The 27,670-nt window shown below is 39.3% G+C and overlaps 1 protein-coding gene across 2 annotated transcripts; it reads right to left on the reverse strand.

The window, feature by feature from the left end:
* Positions 1-4,420: 4,420 nt before the first annotated feature.
* Positions 4,421-27,351, reverse strand: ambra1b (autophagy/beclin-1 regulator 1b). 2 transcript variants are annotated; one of them, XM_007235164.4, is made up of 19 exons: positions 27,018-27,351; positions 24,551-24,795; positions 24,269-24,327; positions 23,956-24,139; positions 22,443-22,615; positions 22,288-22,354; positions 20,284-21,761; positions 19,523-19,609; positions 18,868-19,047; positions 15,784-15,864; positions 15,505-15,605; positions 15,172-15,282; positions 14,517-14,705; positions 14,154-14,308; positions 13,871-14,010; positions 10,908-11,015; positions 10,622-10,821; positions 9,671-9,811; positions 4,421-8,204 (listed from the first exon to the last, which is right to left on the reverse strand). In XM_007235164.4, exons 2-19 carry the CDS (start codon positions 24,680-24,682, stop codon positions 7,663-7,665), a joined length of 4,128 nt encoding a protein of 1,375 aa, XP_007235226.3. In that variant the 5' UTR covers positions 24,683-24,795; positions 27,018-27,351; the 3' UTR covers positions 4,421-7,662. The 2 variants fall into 2 exon arrangements, with proteins under 2 accessions (XP_007235226.3, XP_007235227.3); XM_007235165.4 differs by lacking the exon at positions 19,523-19,609.
* Positions 27,352-27,670: the final 319 nt, after the last annotated feature.

Consider the following 27,670-nt stretch of genomic DNA (forward strand, 5'->3'; position numbering starts at 1 on the left):
AACACAGACTAATGCTTTTAATTAGTTTCTGTTTTTATATTTTAGTTAATTTATAAAATAAATTCTTACACTTACAATAGCTATGATATATATTTCCTGATTAAAAATTCTGTAACTATTTACATGCATTTATTGTCACCCTTTCTCTGAAGGGTTAAAAGGGCCTCACTGCACACCACTGGTAAATAAATGTAATAGGAATGTTGCATTGATTTTCATTAATTAATTACAGGACACATAACGCATAAAAAACCCACTGATTAATCGCCACTATTCACTGCTCTGCTTGAGCACCAATGCTTAACACCAAGGTTGATATTCTGAACTTCATAACTGAACACCACAAAAAACATATATACATCATATACTTATCATATTAAACAGGAGAACTTACCATATCTAGCCAGTACAGAATCATCATTCTAATATCGAAAATCTGTGATTAATTAATCCAGACTACAGCCTACTCCTGTTAGCTTGCATTGAGTTGCTAGAAGAATTTAATTTTTCTAAAATCAATAAATGAGGACTGGAGTGAACTAAAGCTTCATATCACATATCATATCAAAGCACTGAACCTACTTATCTAACCATCAATCTGCTATCAGCCATTGTTGCTAATCCATTATTTTGCACTGATTAAAATAATCAGGAACATCCATTTTTAAAATTTTAACTGGGCTATTTTATTTTATTTGGACCTTAATATGTGAACTTTTGATCAAAATATGGTCTAAATTCTGTTAATATTTGCATCTCATTTTAAGTGTGTTAAGCAGGCTTGTATATGTTGTTATTACAGAGCAACAAAGCAATTTTAGCTATTGTAAAAATGTCTTAAGAGTGTAAGTTACTCTTTAAGACATACAGGTCCTTCTAAAAAAAAATTAGCATATTGTGATAAAGTTCATAATTTTCTGTAATGTACTGATGAACATTAGACTTTCATATATTTTAGATTCATTACACACAACTGAAGTAGTTCAAGCCTTGTATTGTTTTATTATTGATAATTTTGGCAGAAAAGTAAAAAAAAAAAAAAATCCATATCTCAAAAAATTAGCATATTTAATCCGACCAATAAAAGAAAAGTGTTTTTAATACAAAAAAAGTCAACCTTCAAATAATTATGTTCAGGTATGCACTCAATACTTGGCGTGGCATGGAGGCAATCAGCCTGTGGCACTGCTGAGGTGTTATGGAGGCCCAGGATGCTTCGATAGCGGCCTTAAGCTCATCCAGAGTGTTGGGTCTTGCGTCTCTTAACTTTCTCTTCACAATATCCCACAGATTCTCTATGGGGTTCAGGTCAGGAGAGTTGGCAGGCCAATTGAGCACAGTAATACCATGGTCAGTAAACCATTTACCAGTGGTTTTAGCACTGTGAGCAGGTGCCAGGTCGTGCTGAAAAATGAAATCTTCATCTCCATAAAGCTTTTCAGCAGATGGAAGCATGAAGTGCTCCAAAATCTCCTTTTAGCTATAGCTGCATTGACCCTGCCCTTGATAAAACACAGTGGACCAACACCAGCAGCTGACATGGCACCCCAGACCATCACTGACTGTGGGTACTTGACACTGGACTTCAGGCATTTGGGCATTTCCTTCTCCCCAGTCTTCCTCCAGACTCTGGCACCTTGATTTCTGAATGACATGAAAAAACTGAGCAACAGTCCAGTGCTGCTTCTCTGTAGCCCAGGTCAGGCGCTTCTGTCGCTGTTTCTGGCTCAAAAGTGGCTTGTCCTGGGAAATGCGGCACGGTGCACGGTGGCTCTGGATGTTTCTAATTCAGACTCAGTCCACTGCTTCCGCAGGCCCCCCAAGGTCTGGAATCGGCCCTTCTCCACAATCTTACTCAGTGTTCGGTCACCTCTTCTCGTTGTGCAGCGTTTTCAGTCACACTTTTTCCTTCCCACAGAAGGCTGGGAGTTTTTAAAAGCCTCAGGAATCTTTTGCAGGTGTTTAGAGTTAATTCGTTGATTCAGATGATTAGGTTTATAGCTCGTTTAGAGAACCTTTTCATGATATGCTAATTTTGTGAGATAGGAATTTTGGGTTTTCATGAGCTGTATGCCAAAATCATCAGTATTAAAACAATAAAAGACCTGAAATATTTAAGTTGGTGTGCAATGAATCTAAAATATATGAAAGTTTAATTTTTATCATTTCAATATGAAAAGGAATGAACTTTATCACAATATGCTAATTTTTTTTAGAAGGACCTGTACTTGATTAGCCTAGAACACGTGTCAAACACAAGGCCCGCGGGCCAAATGTGGCCCGCCATGTCCTTTTATGTGGCCAGCGAGAGCTTGTAAGATCTTAGTGTCTATAATAAATAGGTCAGAAGCGTTCTTTGACCAAAAACTACATTTCCCACAATGCTTGTTGATTGTATTACCCGCGAAGTTACGGCTTACTGCCACTACACGGCAGTGTAGTCATTGATGTGGAAACCCTGCCGGAGGGAAGGTGTAACTTCGCGGGTGGAAGTGAGACATACAAATGTTTATCCCATAATGTCCAGAAAAAGAGAAGTTGATGCAGACGGACGGCTGTGCTTCAAGGCGAGAGACCGGTATGCCTTTTGTGTTACGAAGAGTGTTATTGACCAAAATAAACGCTTTTTAGGAGAGATATAAGTTCTGTGTAAATATTTATAAGACAATACCTGACAAAATCTTGTCAGGGGCTTGTGCTGCTGCTGCTCCGACTAGTGTTTGGATGAGGATCTGCTAAATCTGAGGAAATGCTAAATCTGTCACATGTTCTTAACAGCTCACAATTTTTGATTTTATATTTATTAAGCCTCTTTTCAGTATCAAACGTTTTGATCAAAGTTAATATAACTTGTATTTGATGTCATTTCTATTCACTTGAATAGTTTGGTTCTTGATTGATGGAGTTTTTGGATTTCATAACATGACAAATTAAAAGGATTTATGTTAATAGCGCAACAAGCAAACATTTTTTCAAATGCAAAACTGTAATATTTGATTGAATAAATAATATATTGAGAGTTATTTAACATTAAGGAGTAATTACATTAATTTTATATTACAGTTGGTTACATTTTATTACATTTATAAGTTACATCTGGCCCTCAGAGGACAGCCAATATGCCAATGTGGCCCTCGGCCAAAATGAGTTTGACACCCCTGGCCTAGAATCAACTGCAAATTACCTCTGGCATGACTGTTTTTAGTCATTTTTAGCAAAATAAAGGTGAATCAATATAATTATTGGTCGAGTTGTAGGAGATGTACAGTCTTTACCGAAACTGTTACTGACTTATGTTCATTACAGGGAAGTTTTGACCAGTAATTCATTGATTTATTTACTCCTTAGATAGAATTCTATTGAATTATATAGTTTAAAGCAATTTAATGATTAATTAATGATAATGAATATGATTTATTTAGATTAATTCATTGTAATTAATCTGATGATTTTTGGATAGTACCAGTTATTAGTCTGACAACAGTTTTATTTGTCTGACAGTACTAGTAATTAAAACTAAAAAGTTCAGATTTTACATGTCTACGCAGCTCTGAAAAAAAAAAAACAGCCTGATCATGTTTCTGTACCCGAAATGCCGAGGTATAAAAGTAGCCTGAACTGGATCATTATTCTCCTAGCCTGCCCACCACATAACCCACATCAATATGTTCCCAGTGACCAGCAGCAACTAAGAAAGAAATATGCATATTTCTTTGTACCATTTAAATGCTTATAAGAAAAATGTAATCAGAGTGGTGTCATATGCAGTGGTTCACTGTACAGAAACTTACCCAGTCAGCTTCTTATATATTAGTAACTGGATTCAAGGAACACATCTACAAACTGAAACTCTCAGAGTGTTAAAAAAATCAGGACTCAGTACAGCCAACTAATGAAAACTAACAAGAATTTTTGATAACACATACGATTTACAAAGAAAACTTGCTGATTTGTGAGGTACATGTGCTGAGCAATGCCATATTCAGTAAAGACAAATATTTATAAAAATATAATAGTGACTGTACACCCTTTTTTTAGCATCAACCCCTTTGAAACATGGTGGTGGGAGTATCTGCCAATAAGACTTTATTAAATAAATCTGCACAAACTAAAATCCTCCTGGAGCATTTTTTATATATTTCTTAGGTTTTTTGTATCTCCATGACAGGAAAGCCACTACTTACTAGCTTCCAAGATTTTTCAGGACCGTCATTTAAAAACAGAACTGTTTTAGAAGTTATAACCTTCTATAACACTCTCCTGCTTCATACTTTCAGATGTTCTATGTAGACTCATGCACCCAAATTACTGAATGAAGCAGAGGGCTGCTATGCTGCTATAAGATAAAAAGAAAAGTACATTCACTACAAAAAACATACTTTTTTTTTAAACTACTGAGATAAAGCACAACTTCCACACGTTCTGTACTTTCAATATTCCCATTTTATTAAATCTCTTTTAACCATCATCATAACACTGGATCTTTGGTGTCCCACAGCACTTCATTAAACAAACACCTAACCCCTAGATTAGCTAATAAAAGAACGAACTTCACGCTTCTTTACTCGATAAAAGATTCTCCTCTCACCTCAAGAGGACAAGGGGACTTTAAGTATTTTTTATTTTTTTTGTTTGTTTTTTTGCCACCATTATCATGCCTTGGACTTCTTGAGCACTGACCCAGCAGTGAGACATTAAAACTGGCAGAGAATCAGTAATGTATATCTGTCACTTTACATTGTGTTTTACATTGCTGGCATCTTCTTTAATTTCATATGCTTCAGTTGACCAGTATGTACATGAGATTCTGAAGAGAGCCTAAAACACTAAAACAAACCCTAAAGAGAGCAACACACACACGACATCATCATCATTATCATTATAGTTATCTCAAACTCTGTGTACTGCATGGTCTGAAACAGGCAAATTATTATAGAGTGAAAGAAAGAAACCCTTATGAGTTGATATATTTATGACTAGGTTGAACAGAATAAAAGAGAACAGAGGATACAGTCACACAACACAGAGAGGGAATGCTACAGTTTGCTTGATGACAATTTTCCATCCCTGCGTCCTTGCCGCTCCATATTGCTCTATTCAGTTCTCAGATCAGTAACAGTGTTCAGGGAAACGAAAAGATACACTGGAAAATCCACTCAGACTCCTTTCTTCGACGACTGTACCACGCTAACCTTGTAAAGTGAAAAATAAATAAACAAACAGACAGACAAACAAACAAACAACAAACAGCACCAACAAGAGTTTAGTTCTACTAACATTTTAAACAATAGCAATCAAAACCACTCAAAGCTTAAAAGGCATATAGGCTTGACAGTCAAGTCACAATGATTTTCTCTAGAACTCACTTACTGCTTACTCGCTCGCTCACTTACTACTCGCTCACTCACTCACTCAATCAATCAATTATTCACTCACTTGCTTACTCTGTTCCATATGAAAATGTGGTGCATAAAATTCAACACTGACCAAATTTCCCATAATCAAGGCATTGAACAGATAGTGGGAAGGTGAGGGTACTTAGCTATTTCTATCTTTTTTCTATCTTTATGGTGGCAAAAACAGGGATAAATACTAGTCAGCTAAAAGGGAGGAATTGGGGGCAGCGAGAGACTACTGAAGGGCACACTGTCTCATGTTTTTTTCAAATTTACTCAAACTTTATATATATATATATAAAAAAAAAAAAAGACAAAACAAAAAAAAATAACCACAGGCTCAGTTTTTGTTTTTTTCCGACACCAAATAAAATCCAACCAGGATGATTATGATGTTCCATGCTTGTCGTTTGTCCCCGGGAGCACAGGAACGAGGAACGCCCCTCCCTCAATGCTTCCACAAAGTCCACAAAAAGGTCCATAGCTCTACATCAGACGTCCTGACCAGAAACACATGAACTTCAGGAGCACGGGGAGGGGAGCCGGCGCACAGAGCATTTTATATATATTTATATATTTATAAGTATCTAAAAACAAAAACAAAAAGAACAACTGAGCTTTCAAGTCTGTTATTTTTTTCTCCTTAATTCATTCATCATTTGTTGGTTGGAGATGCTACACTTACCTGTGATTCAACCACTCATGCACAGTAGTACACGCACGCACAAGCACACGGGCCAGTCATTTTACGCAGTGTTTGTGTGTTTCAGCGCAATTGCTGGTTCAAGGCTGGTCTTCCAATAAAAACAACACTGGAAGCCTGGAGAAGCCTCACCCATTAGAGATATTCTACTGTATGTAATTCAAATTCAAGTATTTTTTCGTTTCTCCTACACCCGACTTTTAACAGGGGCAGAAACATTCCCCCATCTGTCCTTGTGACGACTCTCGTCGCCGGCGTGGGGTAAGTCTGGAGATAAACCAGGGTGTTTATTAGTGCAATCAGATACTAGTTGTCACTTTAGGTGTCCTAGGCATGCTGTGACTGGTGGGATGAAGACAAAAAAACGTTTTAGCAGTTAGTTTTAGCATCACAGGCTGAACGGAGGTGAGAGCAAGAAGCAGCATTGGTTCAGGGCCATGGTTCAGAGCCCAACGAGCAATCGAAAAGAGCCATTCCACTGCAGACACACGCCTTCCACTGCAGGCAAAGACCAAAATTGTGGGTGATCGCTGTCATTTTCTTTTCTTTTTTTTTTTTTGGCCCTTTTGGCTCCTAAAAAAATGATCAACTTCAACTTGTTAACTACACAGGAAGCTTGTGAAAATGCTTTTTTCCACCCTCTCCTTCTTCTCCAGTTAACTAAGCAAAATAATTTTCTTAAGCCAGTTTCAAAGAAACCTAAAAGTTGTAAAAGAACACTGGCGAAGGGCTACGCTGTTCTGAGCGAACGCTCCTTACGTAATGCTTGTTAAAAAGCTAGAACACGTCAGCCTGTACAGATGTTAGAACCGTTTGAACACCTTGGTCACAGTCCCTGCTCTACCAAGACTACTAAGAGTGTGTGTGTGTGGAGGGGGGCGGGGGGGCACACATAATAATTACAGAATTGATTATTATAAGCAGTGAAGCTGAGTTAAATGACCTACCCCTCTGGCTCTGCTCCAATATTTGAGCTCAAATGACTTGATTTGTTTACAGAAATTAACATATGAGCATATGGTCCGTCTGCTGTGGCTGAGACGACCAGCAGACCTGTTCCTGCAGCCTTGCCCTGCCTGGCACTTTGATTGGTTGAGGATGACACTGACAGCGCTTTGAAAGAGCAGTAAACTGAACCCCCGCCGATTCCGTACCCCTGTACAAGAATAACTCAAGTAGAAGCCCTTTCTGGCATGGAATGATCAAATGTCTGAGACTTGTATCAAAGGAAGCAAAACTACAGTTGAAGTGCAATGACCAAGTGCAACTATGATGGCCTTCCACAACAAAGAGGAGGAGGAAAACAAAAGCGTCTGTATAACATTTAGTATGAGAGGCAGGTTGACGGCTCCTCTGAAAGGAGACAGCATGGAAACTTGGCACTCATTCTTCTGCAAATAAGGCCAAAGCAGGAGGAGGCAAAAACACAGGCACGTAGTTCCGCCCCAGTGTTCCATTCCGTCACGAGAACCTTTTACAGCCCGACACAACACGGACCAGCCTGCTACCATGATTTAGATGTGCGTTTTTCCTTCTTTTCCCCCTCGACAGCCAAAGGTAGCACTATCTGCTGTACAGGTCGTCAGAGTAATCCCTGCCGCTACTCTCGGTTGTACGGTTGTTGTTGTTGCGGTTGCTGTTACTACGGATGTTCGATGTGTACGCAGTACTAGACGAGGGCTGAGCATAGGCCTCTGTCTGACTGTCCCCCGATTGTGCCATGTCCTCCATGGCCACAGAGGGCGCCATTGCACCCTCCAGCGCCACACTTGGGCCTGAAGTCAGCAGGGCAGAACTGGAGGGCATTTCTAAAGGAAGAGACCCTGAAGCAGCAGAATGTGCAGAATGTTCTTCTGAAGAGTCTGAGAACAGCTGTGCTGTGCTGGGGCCGGCCTCTGGGTTGCTGGGCTGTGCTGCTCCTGCAGGGGTCTGGGAGCCACGGTGAATCCGATGACTGACCACGATGTTGTTCCCGAAGCCCCCCATGGAGGCCATAGTGGTGCTGCGCTCTCTCTGGACAACCGCAGTCATGCCCCCCTCCGCCATGAGCCGCCGGATCCGGGACAGAGCATCCTCTCCCAGGCCAGGCTCAGCCTGCGACTCCCCTGAGAGGAAGAGAGAGGACAAGAAAGAGATTATTTTCGCTCTGGAATGACCAGACAGCTTGTTCTGGAATAGGCTCTGCAAAACACAAACCCCACATTTTCTCAAACTCTTTAAGCTCCATGTAGCCATCACTCTCATTATTATGGCTCAAGGTTCATAGCCAATACTGGAGAGGAAAATTTTACAAAAAAAAAAAAAGCAGAATTTAATAACTGAATATTAAATTCATTTGAATTTATACTTTTCTTTATTATTAGATACAAAGAAATCATATGTGGTAAATAAGAACATTTTAGAAAAAAAAAACATTACAGTATTATTTTTAATATTATTTTATTACACATACACAAGAATTCAGCATTTGAAACTACACAAATAAAATATAATATACACTATCGGGTTAAACAACTTTCGTTAAAAATTGTTCAAATTCTTTCTTAAAATAAAGTATTTCTATATTCTATAATAGAAATTTCTTGCAATCATCTGAGGATTCAGATTTTATAGTAAAGACATAATTGTATTATGCAGAAGTATTTAAAATAAGTTCAAAATTCTAAATGAATTAAACTATACATGTAAATACAGATCTAAAGATTTAATAGGTTTAAAATGTTTTTTTTCGTCCAAAAGTATGAAGCTCTGAAAAAAAGGCCATTTTAAAAAAAAAAGATGAGTTTCTTTGATTTCACCAAAGTGAAAACCTCTGAAATGTAATCAAGTGGAAGATGGATGATCACAAGTCATCAAACCAAGCTGAATTCTTGCACCAGAAGTGGCATAAAGTTATCCAAAAGCAGTGTGTAAGACTGGTGGAGGAAAACATGCCAAGATGCATGAAAACTGTGATTAAAAACCAGGATTATTCCAACAAATACTGATTTCTGAACTCTTAAAACGTAAATCTAAATATGAACCACAATAAAACCACAATGTTCATTTTACTCAAACATATACCTTTAAATAGCAAAATCAGAGAAACTGATTCAGAAACTGAAGTGGTCTCTTAAACATTTCCAAAGCTGTACATGCAATGCCCTGCAATGAGCAGGAGGTAGATGATATAAAATGTATAATTGTAAAATATCCAGGGCATTGTCCTCTGTGTGTGTAAAACTCAGTTATTGTCCGACACCAATAACAGAAAACGCGTGGCACACAGGAGCGAGTTACTGTCCACAGATGATCAAGAAAGCCGCAACTGTGAAGAATGAATTGGATCAGCAGGCAGTTCCACACCAATAACTGTCAGAATCATTCAGGTAGACACTAGACAGAACTCTGCACTAAAGCCTTGTTTAAATTTCTATTTGTTCTGTTTCTCAATCAGTGCCTCAGACATCAGCCAGGCTAAAAGCTGTAATGGATACTGAAGAGTGCGACAAGGGAGAAGAAAAAAATGCAGGAAGAAGTAAAAGCACAAACAAAGGTGATGCTTAAGGAAAAAATATATAGCTCTAGGTACCATTGTTGGTGGCCACTGAGTCAGTTTGTGATGAGGGTTCATGAGACGCTGCTGCGTGGGCCAGTGCGTGTGTTGTGTGCCGCGTCTCATTGTCTGGGAGTGTCTCTGTGCTAGTGGTCTGAACCTCACTAGTCTCCACCACTAAAGAACAAGAAACACAAGAGGAGCAGTTACCTAATGTACACTTACAGTTATATCAAAACAAACATTCATTAATTAAAAAAAGGCCAAATACATTACTGATGGTCTAAGCAACAATTGCATTTAAAATTCATGTACAGACTGAAAAAAGACTAATTGTTAGGGGTGTGCGAGTTATTTTGTCTGTGATAAAATGCACAAGGTGATGTGATCCAGCACGCTAAGTACTGGGGAATAACAACAATCAAAACACCTTGACTCTTTTGTGGGTGTATTTATGGCCACTCGCGCTGTCGTGCTGTCGTTATGGCCAGTTAGCAAGGACGGAAATCTTGAAAGCTACATATTGAGCCATCCGCGACTATCAAACCGGAGACACCGTCGCTGTGATGAAGATTATCGAATGCCTAAATATCTATTCTTACAAGCTTTAAAAAATCTGGTAAAAATCCGTTTTTAAATAATGCAAACTATTGTTTATTATCAAATTATAGAAATATTATTAAAACTATTGAGATATTGTATTTTGTCAATATGCATTCAAAAGAGACTAAAATCAATGGAAAAACTCTTATTGTAAATCCAAATTGGGCTTAGGCTTAATCCATGTCTAAACAACTGGGCCAAAAATCTGAGGCTTTTCAGTATATTTTTATAATAAACCAGGGTAAATTTAGTTAAACTTAAACAATTGAGGATGTGTGCGAAAAACTCAAGCACTCTGATCCAACATGAATGCACAAACCAGCAAATTAGGCACAGTGTATGAGTGGGCACTGGAGAAAGAGTGTCTGTGTGTGGATCTCTTACAGTGTTGGGGTCTGTGTATAGCCTGGAATACACTCGTTGAGGGAAGCTCTCTCTCAGTCTGTGTCTCTGCATTCTGTAGTCGCACCACCGGTGTCTGTGTGCCCTGTGAGGTCACTGAGGGGGCGGGCTGCCGAGGCTGCAGGCCAATGGCGTTCATCAGTCCCATATCCCTGTCTAAACGCCAGCCAGATCTACTAGTCCTATAAACAGAGTGTGGAATGATAAGAATTAACATGAAACACAGACAACTACATCTCAGACACTGAAAACAATCCCGTTTTCTCACCCCGGGCGTTCCACTCCACGAGTGCGGCTGCTGCTGCCGCTGCTGTTTAAGGTGAACAGAGGATCTGAGGTCTGATCACTACTGCTGTCTCCATCATTCCGGTAATCACTGAAAAATACACAACAACTATCACTTTAATAAAAGAACATATCTCTGATCTTTTATTCAGCATATGGTAAAACTAAAGGACCAACTCAATCACAGATTCTAAAATCGTACACTGAACCTACACTGAGTTATATGGGTTTTTACCACATTTCAAACAGAGCAACACAAAACTGTCAGGATAAAGCAGGTACTAATCTACAGGCACTACACTGCCTCCAAAACTCTATTAACACTGAGCAATCAGTTCCAAAAGACATTCAGCCCAAAAATAATTTGCCCAATAACCTTATTAAAAAGCAATCAGCCGGCCAGTCTTTTTCCACAGAACGTCTCAATTTTCCTGACAGCAGGGTTGACAAACTATTAAGAACATCAGGCAGCAGCGTCAGCTTGCATCAGACGGACCCAGCTCCTGACACTTGCTTGAATATACTTGTCCCAAAAAAAAGCCGATTTTCCCCAGAGAGCTTTGTAATCAAATGAGACATTTGTGACCAGTTAATTGAGTGCTAGCGATGGTGAGAATCCCAACCCAGTACTAGCAACAACAATAAAAACAGTTTTAATCAACTCAATTTAAGTTTTTCCTGAATATCAAACAAAATCAAGAGAGCTTTATGGCTTCTACACATTGTCACTAATTACACTAATACACAATAATTCTGTTTACTGAGTGTCCTTTTTAAAGTTTTACCTCACATTACATCACATTTACCATATAAGGATGGGCTGTAACAACTTATGTCAACATACATATTTCTTCAAATATATGTGCTAGTGCTGGGTGATATAACCTTAAGTTGTTAATGCTACTGTTAATGAAAAATTCTATTTTGATTACAATTAATGAACTAATAAATATATGAATACAAGGATAGAATGAAGACAAAAAGAAAAGAAAATAACTGACAAGGCCCAAATCAAAATGTTATAGCTGCTGAAATGTCTTTCAATTGTTTTTTATTATTATTAATGGCTGAGCTCTAACTGAGCTATACAGGTTGTGAGTATAATACTACATTTTTAGATTTTTCTATTTGTCAGCATGTGACACTACTATTTATATGTTTAAGCATCTATATGGTTCACTGATTAGTAATGATTAAACACATAAATAAATTTCCTTTTTGGTAAATATTGGAACACTGTCATAAACAGAGATGGTACTTTTCTAAAACTATCCAGCATACTGTTATGCTTTTCCGGAAATACTTTGAGAACAGCTTAGTCATTGAGCTTAACAGTAAGTGTTTCTCCACATCTACTCCTCCTTGCTGTTTTGAGTACCTAATGTTCAAGCGGTTTCTGATCTCTGAATTCTTTCATTTTTTGATGCTGGATTGGGACCGGTAGGTTGCTGATTTAATTCTGTGACCTGTTAAAACTAAGGAACAGTGCTTTTTTTCTTTTTCAACATTTACAGCTGAAATTGCCTTTCAGTGAGACACCTAACCACCAATTGCTCCCTGAGTGCTGAGGTGGCTGCCAACCATTCTGGATAAAAGTGCTTTCTATTCTCTAGCCCAGTGGTTCCCAACCTATGGGTCGTGACCCAACCTATGGGTCGCCAAAGATCCACGATGGGTCGCGAAGCCCTCTTGATTTTAAGGGGTTTAATTTTAATACTATATATAGTCTAGGGTAAGCAAAATTCGCCGCGCTGCGCTGCGCTCTCTCTGTCTCTCTCTGGCGCGCGCGCGGGCGCTCTCTCCGGCAGCGCGGAGCTAAATTCAGCGCGAGGCTGAATATAATAATATAATAATATAAAACTCAGTTTAGTTAAATAAATGAAAATGAGTGAGGGCCTGTAAAGTTAATCAATTATTGTCCAATATTTGGACAGGTTGAGGTTTTGGTGAGCTGTTTTACTGATTTGAAACTGAAACTGAAACAGATATTATTCTTTTTTTTGTTTGTTTGTTTTTATTTTATATAAATTATTTTTTATTCATTTTAAATAGTTGTATTATTTTATTGATCTAATTATTTTTTTCTTCATAAGATAAAAATTCCTTATGTTTTATGTATCAATTTTTCCTTTTTTACGTGTTTATTTTATTCATTTATAGTAAATGTCAGTTTACTATAAACTGACATGGGGGGGGGGGGGTTATGATGGGTCACCAAAGCTTACAATGGTAAAAATATGGGTCCCTGAAGAAAAAGGTTGGGAACCACTGCTCTAGCCTGTAAGTGTGTGTATTAGGGGAGGGAAAGATTTCCGATTTGGACTTGATTGACAAATGCCAAAAATCGATTTCAGACCTGCCAACATGCATTTTGTGCAACGGGCATTCCTAGTATCTTCGAAACATCCACTACTTTCACCCCCCCCTTTTTTTCCCTCCACACTGTCAACACACTGTGGCTGTGCTGAAGACACTCTCTCTCACATTAAAACCAGCTCCATACATACAGTACACTGGTGCATGTTTTCAGCTTTCCTTATTGCTGGTTTTAATATTACCCTAACAAAATTAATCGATTTTTGTATTAACCATTTGATTAATTGAAATGACTATGACTATTTAATATATAAACAGAAAGTGTCAACAATCCTATTAAATAGCATGATTCATTATGTATTGATCCAGATATTGTACTTTAAAAAGTACCAAGTAGTCATTAAATGAGGAAAAAGAAATCCTGCACAGAAGAAAAAGATACATCGTTTTATAATCGCATCGCAGACTAGAGATTCCCAGCCCTAGTGTGTACACTGCCAAAATAAACTACTGTTTAATTAAGCTAAACTCCTTTGTTCTGCTGTATGAAAAATGTGTGACTCTTATTTTTACAACAGTTTTTAAAACGAAATCTGAGCATTAGCAGGAAGGTCAGAGGGAAATACTTACACAGGTCTGCAAATAACCAGATCTCCTTTGTTGGTCCCATAGGCCAGGCCCATTCCAGGCTCAGGCAGCCAGCGAGCAGAGTTAATACTGACATGCCTGCGCTGATCTGGAGCCATTGGGTACACCACATTATACACCATCTACACAGCAGTGAAACGAAAGGTATAAAAGTTACAACATGCGTGAATGACAAGGATTTTGGAAAAATGCATCATGTGAATTCTGGAGACAAAACAAAAAAAAAACAAAAAAAAAAAACACAGGGTCTCAACAATGCACTCACTCTGATGGAGGTCTCTCCCCCATGGGGTTGCTGTAAACGGAACACTTGTGCCACCATGTGGTCGGTGGTAGGATGGAGAAGGATTCGGCGAGAGGCCAATCCCACCATTACATAGCAGCCCATTGGAGACAGGCTTACAGAGATGGCATTGGGACCTGAAGAGAAAGAATGAGGACTTCCTTGGTTAATTTAATAAATAAATATATATACATACAATTATAAGTACAATTAAACTCCAAAACCCTGTAAAGTTCACTTACACACATAATCTAACACACGCATGAGTGAATAATCAGATGGCATTAAAGGCATTGCTTTTTACTGCCTTATGCACATCAGTTCCACAAAATGCAGTCCACTCACCAAATCTCTTGGTGTAGAGCATTTCTCCAAGATTGTGGGGAGCAAGAGAGTAGATGGCGAGGATGCCCTCATCTGGAAAGCCCCGCTGACTGCTTGGTATAAAAACAGCCAAGAGCTGCCCATCCGCCGAGATATCACAACTAGCATCATTATAGATCTTACAGTGTGGAACCAGCACATTCACAGAGGCTGCAGAGAACACAAGAGAATACAAATAATAAAAAAACAATGGTAGAAAATGAATGCTTGTCATAAAGCCTGAATTTTACACAATCATTTTTAAGATTAGTAAAAAGCCAAGTTAGCTCCCTCAGGTAACGTTACTACCCTAGCCCTGTATTGTTTACCTGGAAAGCAGACAGTTTGTAAAGAGGTAGCTAGTAAACTAATACTAAGTACGATAAGTGATGCTGAAGACTTTTAATTTCACGCTGCTTAAAAAATACCAACACTAGTGGAAACACTGTAACATAATTTTAAGTTAGTCACTGTTTGTATTAATTATCGTGTTTTTGGCCCAACACTAAAACTGCTTTCATTAGACTAAAAAAAAAATCTAGTGCATCCCTACATTTATTAGTAATCAAATATAATTACTGAAAGTGCCGATCAGATTTTGCATTCTGAAATAACTTCATATATAAGGTTAAAGTACCGTTGCTGATCTCAGGGAGGTCAAACTTGGTGAAGTCCCACCACTGCAGCCTGTAAGTAGTGTTGGCTATGTTACTGGCCACTGCTGACTGGCCATCACCAATCGATGCACCTGAAAAGACAGAACAATGATTGAGAACAGCAATCTGACATCAAACCAAATTATCCCAGTGAACACTGTTGTTCCAACAGATCACTTATATCACTCTTTAAATAGATTTCACATTTATTAAATGGAAAGCTGCACTCAAAAAATCAGGTTAAAATTTTTACCTAATCTTATTTTGCAGCTGAAAAAACAGGGACATTAAAAGTCTAAATGCACCGCATGTACCTGCCAACACTCTGTTGATTGACGAGTGGGTTGCAAGACCTGATTGACCCCTCTCGTGGAAAATACCAGCATAAGGAAGATATTCAGGCAACAGGAACCTCCTTTATTTAAAAACAAAAAAACAACAAAAACAAAAAACAACATTAAACAAGTTAAAGAAAGCTAATGACTGCCATTGTTTGACATCTGCAAAACAACATAGCATGACTTTTAAATGCCTTTAAACACAAAAAATACCCTGGGCACCATGACAATAAAACATAGTGAACAATGACTGACCTTGGCACAAAGCGGCCAAGAGAGGGTGCAGACATTCGTGCATTGCGGGGCATTCTGTGTCTTGTCCTGTCTCCAGGCTCCCTGTAATTAGAAACATCTATTAACACACACACATACCTGCCCATCTTAGAGGGGGAAAAACACTTAACAAATTAAATAAATTAAAAAACATTAAATCATTTCAGCTGCAGGCTTTGGGGGAAAAAACAACACTTTGTGCAAATGTTTTACCACAAAAAAGGGGAGAAAAATAAAATCAATTAAAACTGTTGATCTAAAGTAAACCTAGTTTGCATGTGGTCACTTTAATAAAAATGTCAAAATGAAATAATAAATTACTCTCAGCACAAATACAGTCCAGCTTAAATACATTAACTTAAGTTACTATTTAGCACATTTTTATATATGCCAGAAATTTATATATACATATATATATACACTACCGTTCAAAAGTTTGGGGTCACTCAAACAATTTTGTGTTTTCCATGAAAAGTCACACTTATTCACCACCATATGTTGTGAAATGAATAGAAAATAGAGTCAAGACATTGACAAGGTTAGAAATAATGATTTGTATTTGAAATAACATTGTTTTTACATCAAACTTTGCTTTCATCAAAGAATCCTCCATTTGCAGCAATTACAGCATTGCACACCTTTGGCATTCTAGCTGTTAATTTGTTGAGGTAAGCTGGAGAAATTGCACCCCACGCTTCTAGAAGCAGCTCCCACAAGTTGGATTGGTTGGATGGGCACTTCTGGCGTACCATACGGTCAAGCTGCTCCCACAACAGCTCAATGGGGTTCAGATCTGGTGACTGCGCTGGCCACTCCATTACCAATAGAATACCAGCTGCCTGCTTCTGCTGTAAATAGTTCTTGCACAATTTGGAGGTGTGTTTAGGGTCATTGTCCTGTTGTAGGACGAAATTGGCTCCGATCAGGCGCTGTCCACTGGGTATGGCATGGCGTTGCAAAATGGAGTGACAGCCTTCCTTATTCAGAATCTCTTTTACCCTGTACAAATCTCCCACCTTACCAGCACCAAAGCAACCCCAGACCATCACATTACCTCCACCATGCTTAACAGATGGCGTCAGGCATTCTTCCAGCATCTTTTCATCTGTTCTGCGTCTCACAAACGTTCTTTTTTGTGATCCAAACACCTCAAACTTGGATTCATCCGTCCACAACACTTTTTTCCAGTCTTCCTCTGTCCAATGTCTGTGTTCTTTTGCACATCTTAATCTTTTTCTTTTATTAGCCAGTCTCAGATATGGCTTTTTCTTTGCCACTCTGCCCTGAAGCCCAAAATCCCGCAGCCGCCTCTTCACTGTAGATGTTGACACTGGTGTTTTGCGGGTACTATTTAATGAAGATGCCAGTTGGAGACCTGTGAGGCGTCTGTTTCTCAAACTAGAGACTCTAATGTACTTATCTTCTTGCTTAGTTGTGCAACGCGGCCTCCCACTTCTTTTTCTACTCTGGTTAGAGCCTGTTTGTGCTGTCCTCTGAAGGGAGTAGTACACACCGTTGTAGGAAATCTTCAATTTCTTAGCAATTTCTCGCATGGAATAGCCTTCATTTCTAAGAACAAGAATAGACTGTCGAGTTTCAGATGAAAGTTCTCTTTTTCTGGCCATTTTGAGCGTTTAATTGACCCCACAAATGTGATGCTCCAGAAACTCAATCTGCTCAAAGGAAGGTCAGTTTTGTAGCTTCTGTAATGAGCTAGACTGTTTTCAGGTGTGTGAACATGATTGCACAAGGGTTTTCTAATCATCAATTAGCCTTCTGAGCCAATGAGCAAACACATTGTACCATTAGAACACTGGAGTGATAGTTGCTGGAAATGGGCCTCTATACACCTATGTAGATATTGCACCAAAACCAGACATTTGCAGCTAGAATAGTCATTTACCACATTAGCAATGTACAGAGTGTATTTGTCTAAAGTTAGGACTAGTTTAAAGTTATCTTCATTGAAAAGTACAGTGCTTTTCCTTCAAAAATAAGGACGTTTCAATGTGACCCCAAACTTTTGAACGGTAGTGTACATATATACATATATATATATATACACATTTTATATATGACAGCTTTACACTGGAAAAGAAGCACACATGTTGATGCCACTGCTTCCAAACTGTACTAAACTTCACAAAATTGCAATTACTAAACACTGCTGAAAGTATTTAATTAAAAACAACAGACTAGGAGACATGAAAGACACTGGAGACAACTCAGTGTTCCTATCTCTAGAAAACAGAAAAAAAAATAAAAGGAAACACTGGGTACAAGTTAATGAGAGGTGTTGCCACACTGCCGTCAAAAAAAAAAAAAAAAAAAAAAAATCACCCTCTGTTCTTTTGATTAGGAACAACCTAAGAAACACTGATACCATAAAACGGAAGCTACTAGAACACATGAACACTAGAACACATGTTGAGCCACTGCCTACACTCGAAAGAATTTCTATGGACTGAGGAGCTGCTCATCCATGAAAGAAGCTCCTCCTTCAACACTGAGAAAGTTGACTTGACAGCTGACCAAAAGTATTTTGGAAGATTTTTTGAATGATTTATCTGCCTCAAGGACCATAGACATGATTTAAAATAGTTCAGATCCAAACAACACCAAGAACACTAAACTATCTATTGTTAGTACCTGTGGAACTAGAACATTATGTAAAGTGAATGGAAAAATAAAGTAACGAGAACCTCTGCGTATCCCAGAATAAAATCAATCAAACCATCAGCCAGATGGTTAAACATAAGACACTATTTAATGCTGTAACAAGACAATAACCAGAACACACATCAAAGGTGGAATGGATAAAGCAAGCTGACGTTAAGATTTTTAATATAATTAAATCAAAAACATCAATTGTACTTAAAAGCCTAATATATGCCAGAAAAAAACAAATAAATCACTAAACATTATCGATTCTGCCAAGAAGAGCATCCAAATATCAAGTCAGAAATATGCCAGAAGCTTTCTGATGGCATCCAACACCTCAAAAGTATTTTAGAATAAAGACTACAATGTCCTAAAAGCTTAAATATAAAGAAAGAGAACACCCACTCTATCTCCTCATAGTCAGCATCACTGCCCTCTGCTGGTGCAGATGACGGGTTGCCAGGTTGGTTGTCAGAGGAAGAGGAAAGAGTGCGCAGGCGGTTCTGTAAAGACCGTTGACGAATGCTTTCCCTCCGAGATAGATACTGGATCATCCTCTGAGCATAGTATGCAGCTGGAGACAACCTGCAGAAAACAAAACAGCATGAAAACAACAGCCTGAACTTGTACTAAGGCTGTACAATAAAAATTGCAATACATTTTTTTTTGCACTTCCTGGCCAAGCTCACACACAATATTTGGATGGACTGCCTTTAGCTATGAGTACGGCTTTACACATTAGCTGTGGCATTGTTTCCACAAGCTTCTGCAATGTCAACATTTATTTTATGGAAGGTTCATAACCTGAGTTTTAGGAATGTCCTTAGATGTTTTCTCTGCTTGATATGTGGCAATTATTTATCCCTTCTAAAACAGATTAACATCTTTTACATCCAACAACAGCATGTGTCTTCCCGCAAGGTCATTTAACAAACGAGAAGCTACTCACAGCATCAGGGCATGCTTGCCCTGCAAAGTGACTATTGCAATGACGATGGTGAAATTATATATTGTGCAGTCCTAATTTGTACCAAGTTATTCTTAATATCATTTCAGATACCTGGCAGGATCCGGGTAGATAGGGTGGTCCCGGGATCCAGACATGTCATACCGGGAGAAAGGAAAGAGTGATGACTCTAAAAGCCTCCTGAAAAGAGACGAACCGCATGAGCACAACAACTTGCCTAGTTTTGTGTGGGACTTTATTTATTTTTTATTTTTTTGAAGTAAAACAAAACTTGGAACAATAGCTAAATATGTATTTTTTATGATTCTGATCATATCATATCATATCAGTTAGGGGTGGGCATTATGGCACTAAAATAATATCACGATATTTCATGACAAAACACTGAATTAAAAGAAATATTTGAAGAATACACTACTGCAACAGAATGAAAATAAAATGATATTATTGCATATATGATATGACACACCCCTGAGATATTAAAAATACAATAATTTTATCAGATTTACAATAGAAGTCAATGATCCAGAATAATAGGATACTAATAATTAACTCCAAATATCTCCATATATCCATAAAGTAAAATAATTTATACTTGACAAATATAATCTGTCTCTAGTAGATATATAATGGGAAATGAGAACAGTGTGAATTTTCCTTTTGCAAAAAAAAAAAGTAGTACCCTGATGTGATATCTGGTGTTGGGTGATATGACGCAATATTTCAGGGTATAATATCGTTCACCATGTTCAAAAATATTGGCAATGTTATTGAGTATGATGCGATATGGCACACCCCTAATACCAATACCAACACAATGTTTTAATACGTTACAATAATAACAAGAAGTGCACCTTCTGAGCGAGTCCTCATCAGGGTTGTCCACAGGCACCTCTGGGTTTAAGGCTTCTTGTGCTGCGTCTGTTGAGGGGCTGGCTGTGGCCTGCCGATACACTCTCTCCCACTGGCCCGTCTCCTGGTTGTACACCAGACCCATTGGCTGCTGCCCCCGCAGGCTGGAGGATGACTCGGCAGGGTCCAGGGCCCTCATCTCCGGGGCATGAGGTTCCCCTCTGGAGTTCTGAGTGGGGTCCTCGAAGGCAGGCACGGTCAGCTGCCAGGGTGCGCTCTCCTGAGCGGCAGTAGAGGAGGTCTGTCCCGAACGCTCCCAGCGCTGGGTGTCATGATTGAAGGTAAGGAGGTTGTGGCAGGAGCGGCAGCGGTTGGGGTGGCTGTGAGGCAGCCCAGCACTGCTGCTACCCTCTGCAGGGTGAGAGGAGCTCCGGTGTGAAGGCCCAGGTCTTTCAGAATCAATACTGTTGGCTAACAGCTCCTGCACTGGACCTTGACCGGCCACCTCTCGGCTGCCACCCGGTCGCTCCAAGTCCTGCATGCGCTCGTATTCCATAAAGTAGCGACTCAAGTTGCACTGGAGGACATTGCGTATAGACGCAGGGTTGTTCCTCTGGGCACTGTCATAGAAAGGATGATGGCCACTGCTGGTACCGTCACTGGCCCTAACCTGTCTGGGGTCTGTGCCGGGCATCACCAGACCACGGCCCTCAGTGGCTGACGTGTATATGGGGGAGGAAGAGGATCCATCAGGGTATCTGTGTAGTGAGTGCAGGCCCATGGATGAGGAGCTAGTCCTGGGAGGAAGTACAACACCCCTGGCTGCAATGCCCGTGACACCAGCACCAAGTGCAGCCTCAGGCCCTGTGCTCAGCAGGCTGCCGGACCACTCTGCCCCAGGCAGACGAACTGGCTCCAGAGGACTGCCTGACTGAGGGCCTAAGGGTAGGCTAGTTCTGAGAGATGAAAGGCCTCTGTGCAACGAGCTCCCTGCAGTTGCGCTGTACACGCTACTAAAAGCAGAAGGTCTGTCTGAAGAAGGCCGGGACTGGCTGGGAGTGGTGGAGAAGGCCGAAGTGCCCGGTGCGGCGTGAGTCTGTGGGTGCGCATGAGAGCGGGGAGGATCAGAAGGAGGAAGAGGTGAGGGATTCTGGCCAAGAACGCTCTGAGAAGCAGCACAGCGGCTACACAAGCAGCCGATCCCCAGGTGCTGAGTGCAGCCCTGCTGAGAAGGGTGATCGCCCAGATCTGAGCCTCGCCCAGGGTACTGGAACAGTGGCATGCTGGCAGGAGGCTCGTGGGGTTCCGGTGCAGGCCGGGCTTGGTCCCCAGCAGCGGCTCCAGATGAGCGTGAAGAAAGTATGTGCAAAAAGTTGTGCAAGATTGGGGTGCGTCGAACTGGTGGGGAGCGTAACAGGGAGCGCTGGCGAAACAGTGCCATTTCCATGCTGTCCATAGGAACATCAGAGTCCTCGTCATTCTACAAAATACAAAGGAAAATAATTACATTTCAAAACATAGACCACAACACATTCCACATGATCTACGTTTGAGACGCACTAAAACATGAACATAAATTATCTAAACTGAAATCAAGCATAATGAAACATTTGGTCAAAGGTTGAATATCGAACAAAATACATTTATTAAGCGTGAGACTGCTGCTGCTGATCTTGCATTAGAGAAAACACTACAAATTAGTCATTATTCTGTAAAAAATTATTTTGTAAAAGTCTTTTGCCATTTTAATACAAATAATTTGCATAAATAATTATTAAACTCGAGATGAAAGGGTTGATTCAAAAAACATAATCTCTGATTCAGCTGAATGACATTAGACAACTGCTTATAATCTGCATGCTCTTGACCTCTCCTCCTTCTGGCCAGGCTTGACATTAGACATACTACTTGACTAACAAAAATTAAATTTTGCAATATGTCCACAAGGACAGAAATTATCCCATCGATCACATCACACAACAATCTGTATAGCTGAAGGATTTTACCTGTTGGTTGGAGGGGTTCACAATAGCGGTTAGAAGATTGTGGCCAAGAGGATCAAATCTTACCAGCCTGGGAACACAAAAGTAGAAAATTAATTGCTAAAATAAAAAATCTGCTACAGTAATTTACAAGTATTGCAGTATAGCAACTGTAGTACCTGACACGCTCAGTCTCACTGCCTGTCTTGACTACAGCGAAAGGCTCGGGACGGCTCCAGTCCCAGAAGTGCAGCTCGTTGTTGGTGGCGATGAGCAGCAGCTGGGCCGTGGGGTGAAAGGCCAGAGACGCAATGGCTACATTCCCTTCCGTAAACCAGCTCTCACTGCCGCCCTGCACAACAAATACAAAACACCTTAATGCTACTGGAGGAAGACTGGCACCTAGCCACAGACATAATGTTGACTTAGATTCCTAAAGAGTTATTGAGGGGTAATATAAGGCTGATATCACATTGTGAGATAATTTATTATGCTATTGTTAAATATTGCCATTACCCAGTACTTACTTTACTTGTACACTGCACACAAGTAGAACTGAACTGAAATAATAACTAATAAACAATACAGCAACTCATTTGTTTCTGATCTGCTTGATTCTGTAGGTCATATGTGGCTGATGACCAGCTGATTGACTGTGTTTACTAATGTCACATTTTATAACATGACAACAAACACAACATTTTTAAAATTAATTTTTAAAGGTAAAAATGTTTGAGAACAGATAAACAAATAGATCTTGATGAATAAGCTAACCTTTAAAAGAATATTTGAAATCTGTAAGATTAGTTTTTTCTATGTCTCTCAACATTCACACTAAATAAAGAAGCATTTCAAATGAAGAGGCAATTAAGATGTTGCCACAACAATTTAGAATCTAAAGAGCTCTGATTGAAAGAACTTTATAGTAAAAGGACGGGAAAACTATTTTTAATCCGAATTATGGAAATGGTCATTGCTTGGTAAGGATAATTCCTACACTTATATTTAAAAGTCCATAGATCATGAAAACTCTGTAAATAAATATCAGGTAATTGTTAACAACAATAAGCATATCACACATCATCTAATTATTTAAAAAAAGAGCAGTCCCTGTGGAATGAGGTTTGTAAGCAGAACTAAGTGCAAATTTACAAATTGCATCAATATACATAGACATTTATAAAACACACAATATTTATCATCATATTAAATCACAGACAAAAACAATCACTGCAAGCAGTCTTTTTTGTTACAATCAAAATCTTGCTATTTAAATAGTACAGAGATTGATATTCAAACTCCCTGCTTTTCATTCAATTATTCTGGATTATTAGTGTTTCATGTACTGAAATGTGGAGTTGGTCAGTTTTCTTTAAGCACTGATGAGGACCACGATATGCCATGTGTCACAATTAAATATCGTCATACTAACAACTTCTGAGTTTAATGGTGCATTTAGTCACATTAAACCACCACATAACTGACACTGTCATACACCCCTACTGTCTGGGTTAAACCATAAGCTACACTGTCCACACATCAGAGCACAACAATTTACAATTGTGGACAAAATGGCTAAATATAAAAAAAATTCTACAAATGACCAACAAAGAACCTACAAAACTGAGCCAAGCAAAAAATGATGAACACTACAGTCATAACCCATGTCAATCCCTGAGAAGTGATACTTACATGTAGATCCCAAATGCGGACTTCTCCATCAAGGCACCCAGAGGCCACTAGGCCTGGGATAGTCGGGTGAAACGTTAGACACCATGGTGTCCGCCGGTGACCCACCAGAGAGTGCAGGCACTTTCCTGTCTTTACCTCTGTGATGTAAATGTTATGGTTGACATGAGTGGAGGCCATGAGATTCCTATGAAGAAAAACAAGCAGAGTGTATAGATGAGCAGAAGAATCTCATTGTAAATGGGCATCAATATCAAACTGTAAAACTATCATAAACAATAACACAACAAAAAGAAAACAACCCTTTATGGCCTACCTGTCTGGGCTGAAGGCCAGTAAGAAAGTTGACCGGGGGTTATCCGGAAGCTCCACTTTCTGTGGAAAACACCATGAAGTAACATGCTCAAAACTGTGCTGAGAACACCAAATACACAGTAACAACATCTAATGCTGCATCCCCCACTTTACATCAAAGGAATTGGCCAAGACAGATCAGAAAATCACAGTAACAGTCATATATACTACACACTGTGGAAATCTAGAGTGCAGAGGCTACATATTGTACAGTTAAAAGCTGCTGTTGAAAGGGTCTCTCCACCTGACTCTGCAGTTTCATCCAGCGAGTCCGTTCCTCCACCAGCTGCTGCAGGAGCCGCTGGGAGCCAAGCATCCTGGCCCCGCGCTCTCGTCCAGACAGGACCAGCACGGCATTCCTGTTCTGCACGGCCATCTCTCACTCTCACGGTGTCTCTCGGTCTCTCTCTTTCTCAGGCTGTGTGCCTGGCTCTGCCCTTCCTTACACAAAGGCCAGTCACTAACTCAGCAGTACATAGGCCATGCAGCCTAAAGAAAAGGAAAAGTTATCCGTACATTAAGTGTTTGTTTAAATGGTCAAGTATTTCACAATAATGTTGTTAAAAACAACTATTTATTGTCAATAAAACATTCTCCGGTCATTTGCAGGATCCATCACTCCTTTGCTACCTAGAAATAATGATAATTATAAAAATGATTGAGACGCTCTAGTGGTAGCATCAGCTGCCAGGTACTAAAGGTTTTTACTGTGAAAATCTGCTTTTAGTCACAGTGAACCACCAAGCTGGAAATCATTACACAAAACACTAAAGATCAACTCACTGGTCTCACCCATTTCTTTATTTCTTTTCATGTCAAGTTCATCCCTTTAATTAGTACTGTTATTTTGATTAATTAAGTGAAACATTGATCTTTGCTTTATTTTAGTTCTCTAGTACGATGATGTACAATACTTTTTTGTTTTAAATGTATTATTTTAGTTTACTTTTTTTTTTAAGTCCCTTTTATTAGATTTTAATTTAAAATCTTAACAATTCATTTGTATCTTAAATCACCATATATTTTCTATGCTTAGAGCTGGGCAATACAGTAAAATTTTATCATACTGTGATAAATGTTATCATTATATAGACAATATGGTTTAATAAAATATTGATGAAATCATCAGTGCTTTGGGAACACTGGCACAACTGTATGTTTTACTTCACAGTGAAAAATCCTGTTTAATTGAGTGGTGTGTGGCAATTCAAATCTAACTAAATGTAGCAGTTTTAAGATTCTTCCTCTACTGGAGCATGTTGTCTGTTTGTCGAAACATTGCGGCAAATACAGTGTTTTGTGAAAATGTCTTTAAATGATACATTATTCTTACAATACAATATCATCCAGGTCTATACAATATCATCCCGTAAACACCATCACATTTAGCTTGTGTGGTGAATTTATAAGTTACTGTTCTTACATTTTTTAGCCCTAGCTTTATTTTTCAAAAACAAAAATGTATAATGATATACAATGTATAAAAATGTATTTTTTGTTATTGTCTAAGGTGACAGACTAAGATACAATTTTAAAACCATTTTGTTTTTCACTTTCAGTCCTTGTATATTTATTGTAAAAAATGCTTACACGTAAAAAAAGGGTCAGGCTTAATGTTTCTACTGGGTCAAAATAAAGTCTGTCTGATATTTAGGGTTTACATGTCATCATGTAATCAGTAGATGTTAACTAGTCTTCTACAAACCTGTATAACCTACTAGTTATTAGCCAGCAAGCTAGCTAGCTAGATAACTAGTTAAGTTAGCTAGGTTGCCTATTAAAGATTAGTTAAGAGCTGGTTACTCGGTAATAGCTACACCTCCACTGCTGTAGTTTTTGTGTTGTTGATCATCCAGTAGTGATTGATGCGGTCAGCTGACTGACACACACAGACAGACCAGAAGTGACTTAACCTAACCTACCAAATGTGTGCTTGCTAGCCACTTCCAGTAAACTAAACAAACCATTTTAGCCTGGCAAACGTGACAAAACAAATACTACACGACACAACTGCTGTACTGGCTATAACCTGACACGTAGCTAAACTAGCTGTTAGCTTTCTATCTACAAGCTGCCAAATATGTAAACCCCAGTCTGTTATTTGTGCTGCGATATTATTTTTATTTTGTGATGAAATGTGAATGTGGCAGCGCTGAAACTGTTGGAGATGTTTTTAAATTGTTTAACTAATTCCCAAAACCCGCATAAACATTTCCTTTCTCTCTATATTATTAGGAGTAACCTAGCTAGCTAGCTAACAAGCTAGCTAGTTAGCCTTAGCTTCCTCTGCTAACCTCTTCTACTGGAAACTGCGTCAAATCTGCTGAGCCTCGCTCTGTCCCCTCTATAAAGTGACGAGCGAGGAAAGGGCGAGGGAGGGCTCCGGTTTATCACACACATTCTAACTGACAAGATTCACACCAAAATCAGTAACATCAGAACACTGTCTGCTGCTGTCGCTGTCTCCAGCTCCTGTCTGAGCGCAGCTAACAATAACTTGATAAGGAGAGAGTCCAGCGTGCCCGCCCAAATATGGAAACTGGTTGGCAGCTAGCAATGATTACATTAGCAACAATCCGCTAGCCTAGCTCGGACGGACACGGCTCGCGTTTTACTAAAATATCGCAAAAACAGAGCTGATAAATGTTCTGGTTCAACCCGAACCTGTTAATGAGAGCTCAGTCTGTTAAACCCGCTAAACCGCAGCCTACCTTCTCTCCTGAATTCTCGGTGAAATGTGTCATCGAAGGCGCAGCTCCAGACTAGCTGGCTGGCGCAGCTAGCCGAGGCTGTTCGCTAGCAGAACCCAAGCGGACCCGACTACCCGACTGCGCTCTTAAACACACGACGGCGCGGCCGAGTAACATCCTACTCCTCCATCCGACCACATTCATGTCCTTCACAGACCTCACAGTCAAACCATTTCCACCGCCTTTACCTTTAAAAACGAGTTTTAAGAAACCATTGGGGAAAAACTGCGCTAGCTAACTAGCTTATCGGACTGTGGGAGCCCTGGCGTAAGCAGGCATCGCAGTCGAGCTAAGATGCTGTAATCACGGCGACAGGCAGAGTAGTAGCACACAGAGCACACCGAGACATCCTGCTCTGCTGCTGTCAGCCCTGTTGTCAGAAAATCTCTATACAATCTCTATAATACACATTTCATAGTAAAATTGTAATGTAAAAATTAATATGAATAATATATATTTTTAGATATAAACTATGGAATTGTTAGCTTGTACCAGCCAAAATTCTTACTACAGTTGTACCAGTCAAACATTTTATTGTAATTGTTCCAGTCAAATTTTTTTAACTGTAATTGTACCAGTCAAATTTATTTTTATTTAACTGTAATAGTCAAAAC

This window comes from Astyanax mexicanus, chromosome 2 (assembly GCF_023375975.1).
Source record: "Astyanax mexicanus isolate ESR-SI-001 chromosome 2, AstMex3_surface, whole genome shotgun sequence".
Lineage (NCBI taxonomy): Eukaryota > Metazoa > Chordata > Actinopteri > Characiformes > Acestrorhamphidae > Astyanax > Astyanax mexicanus.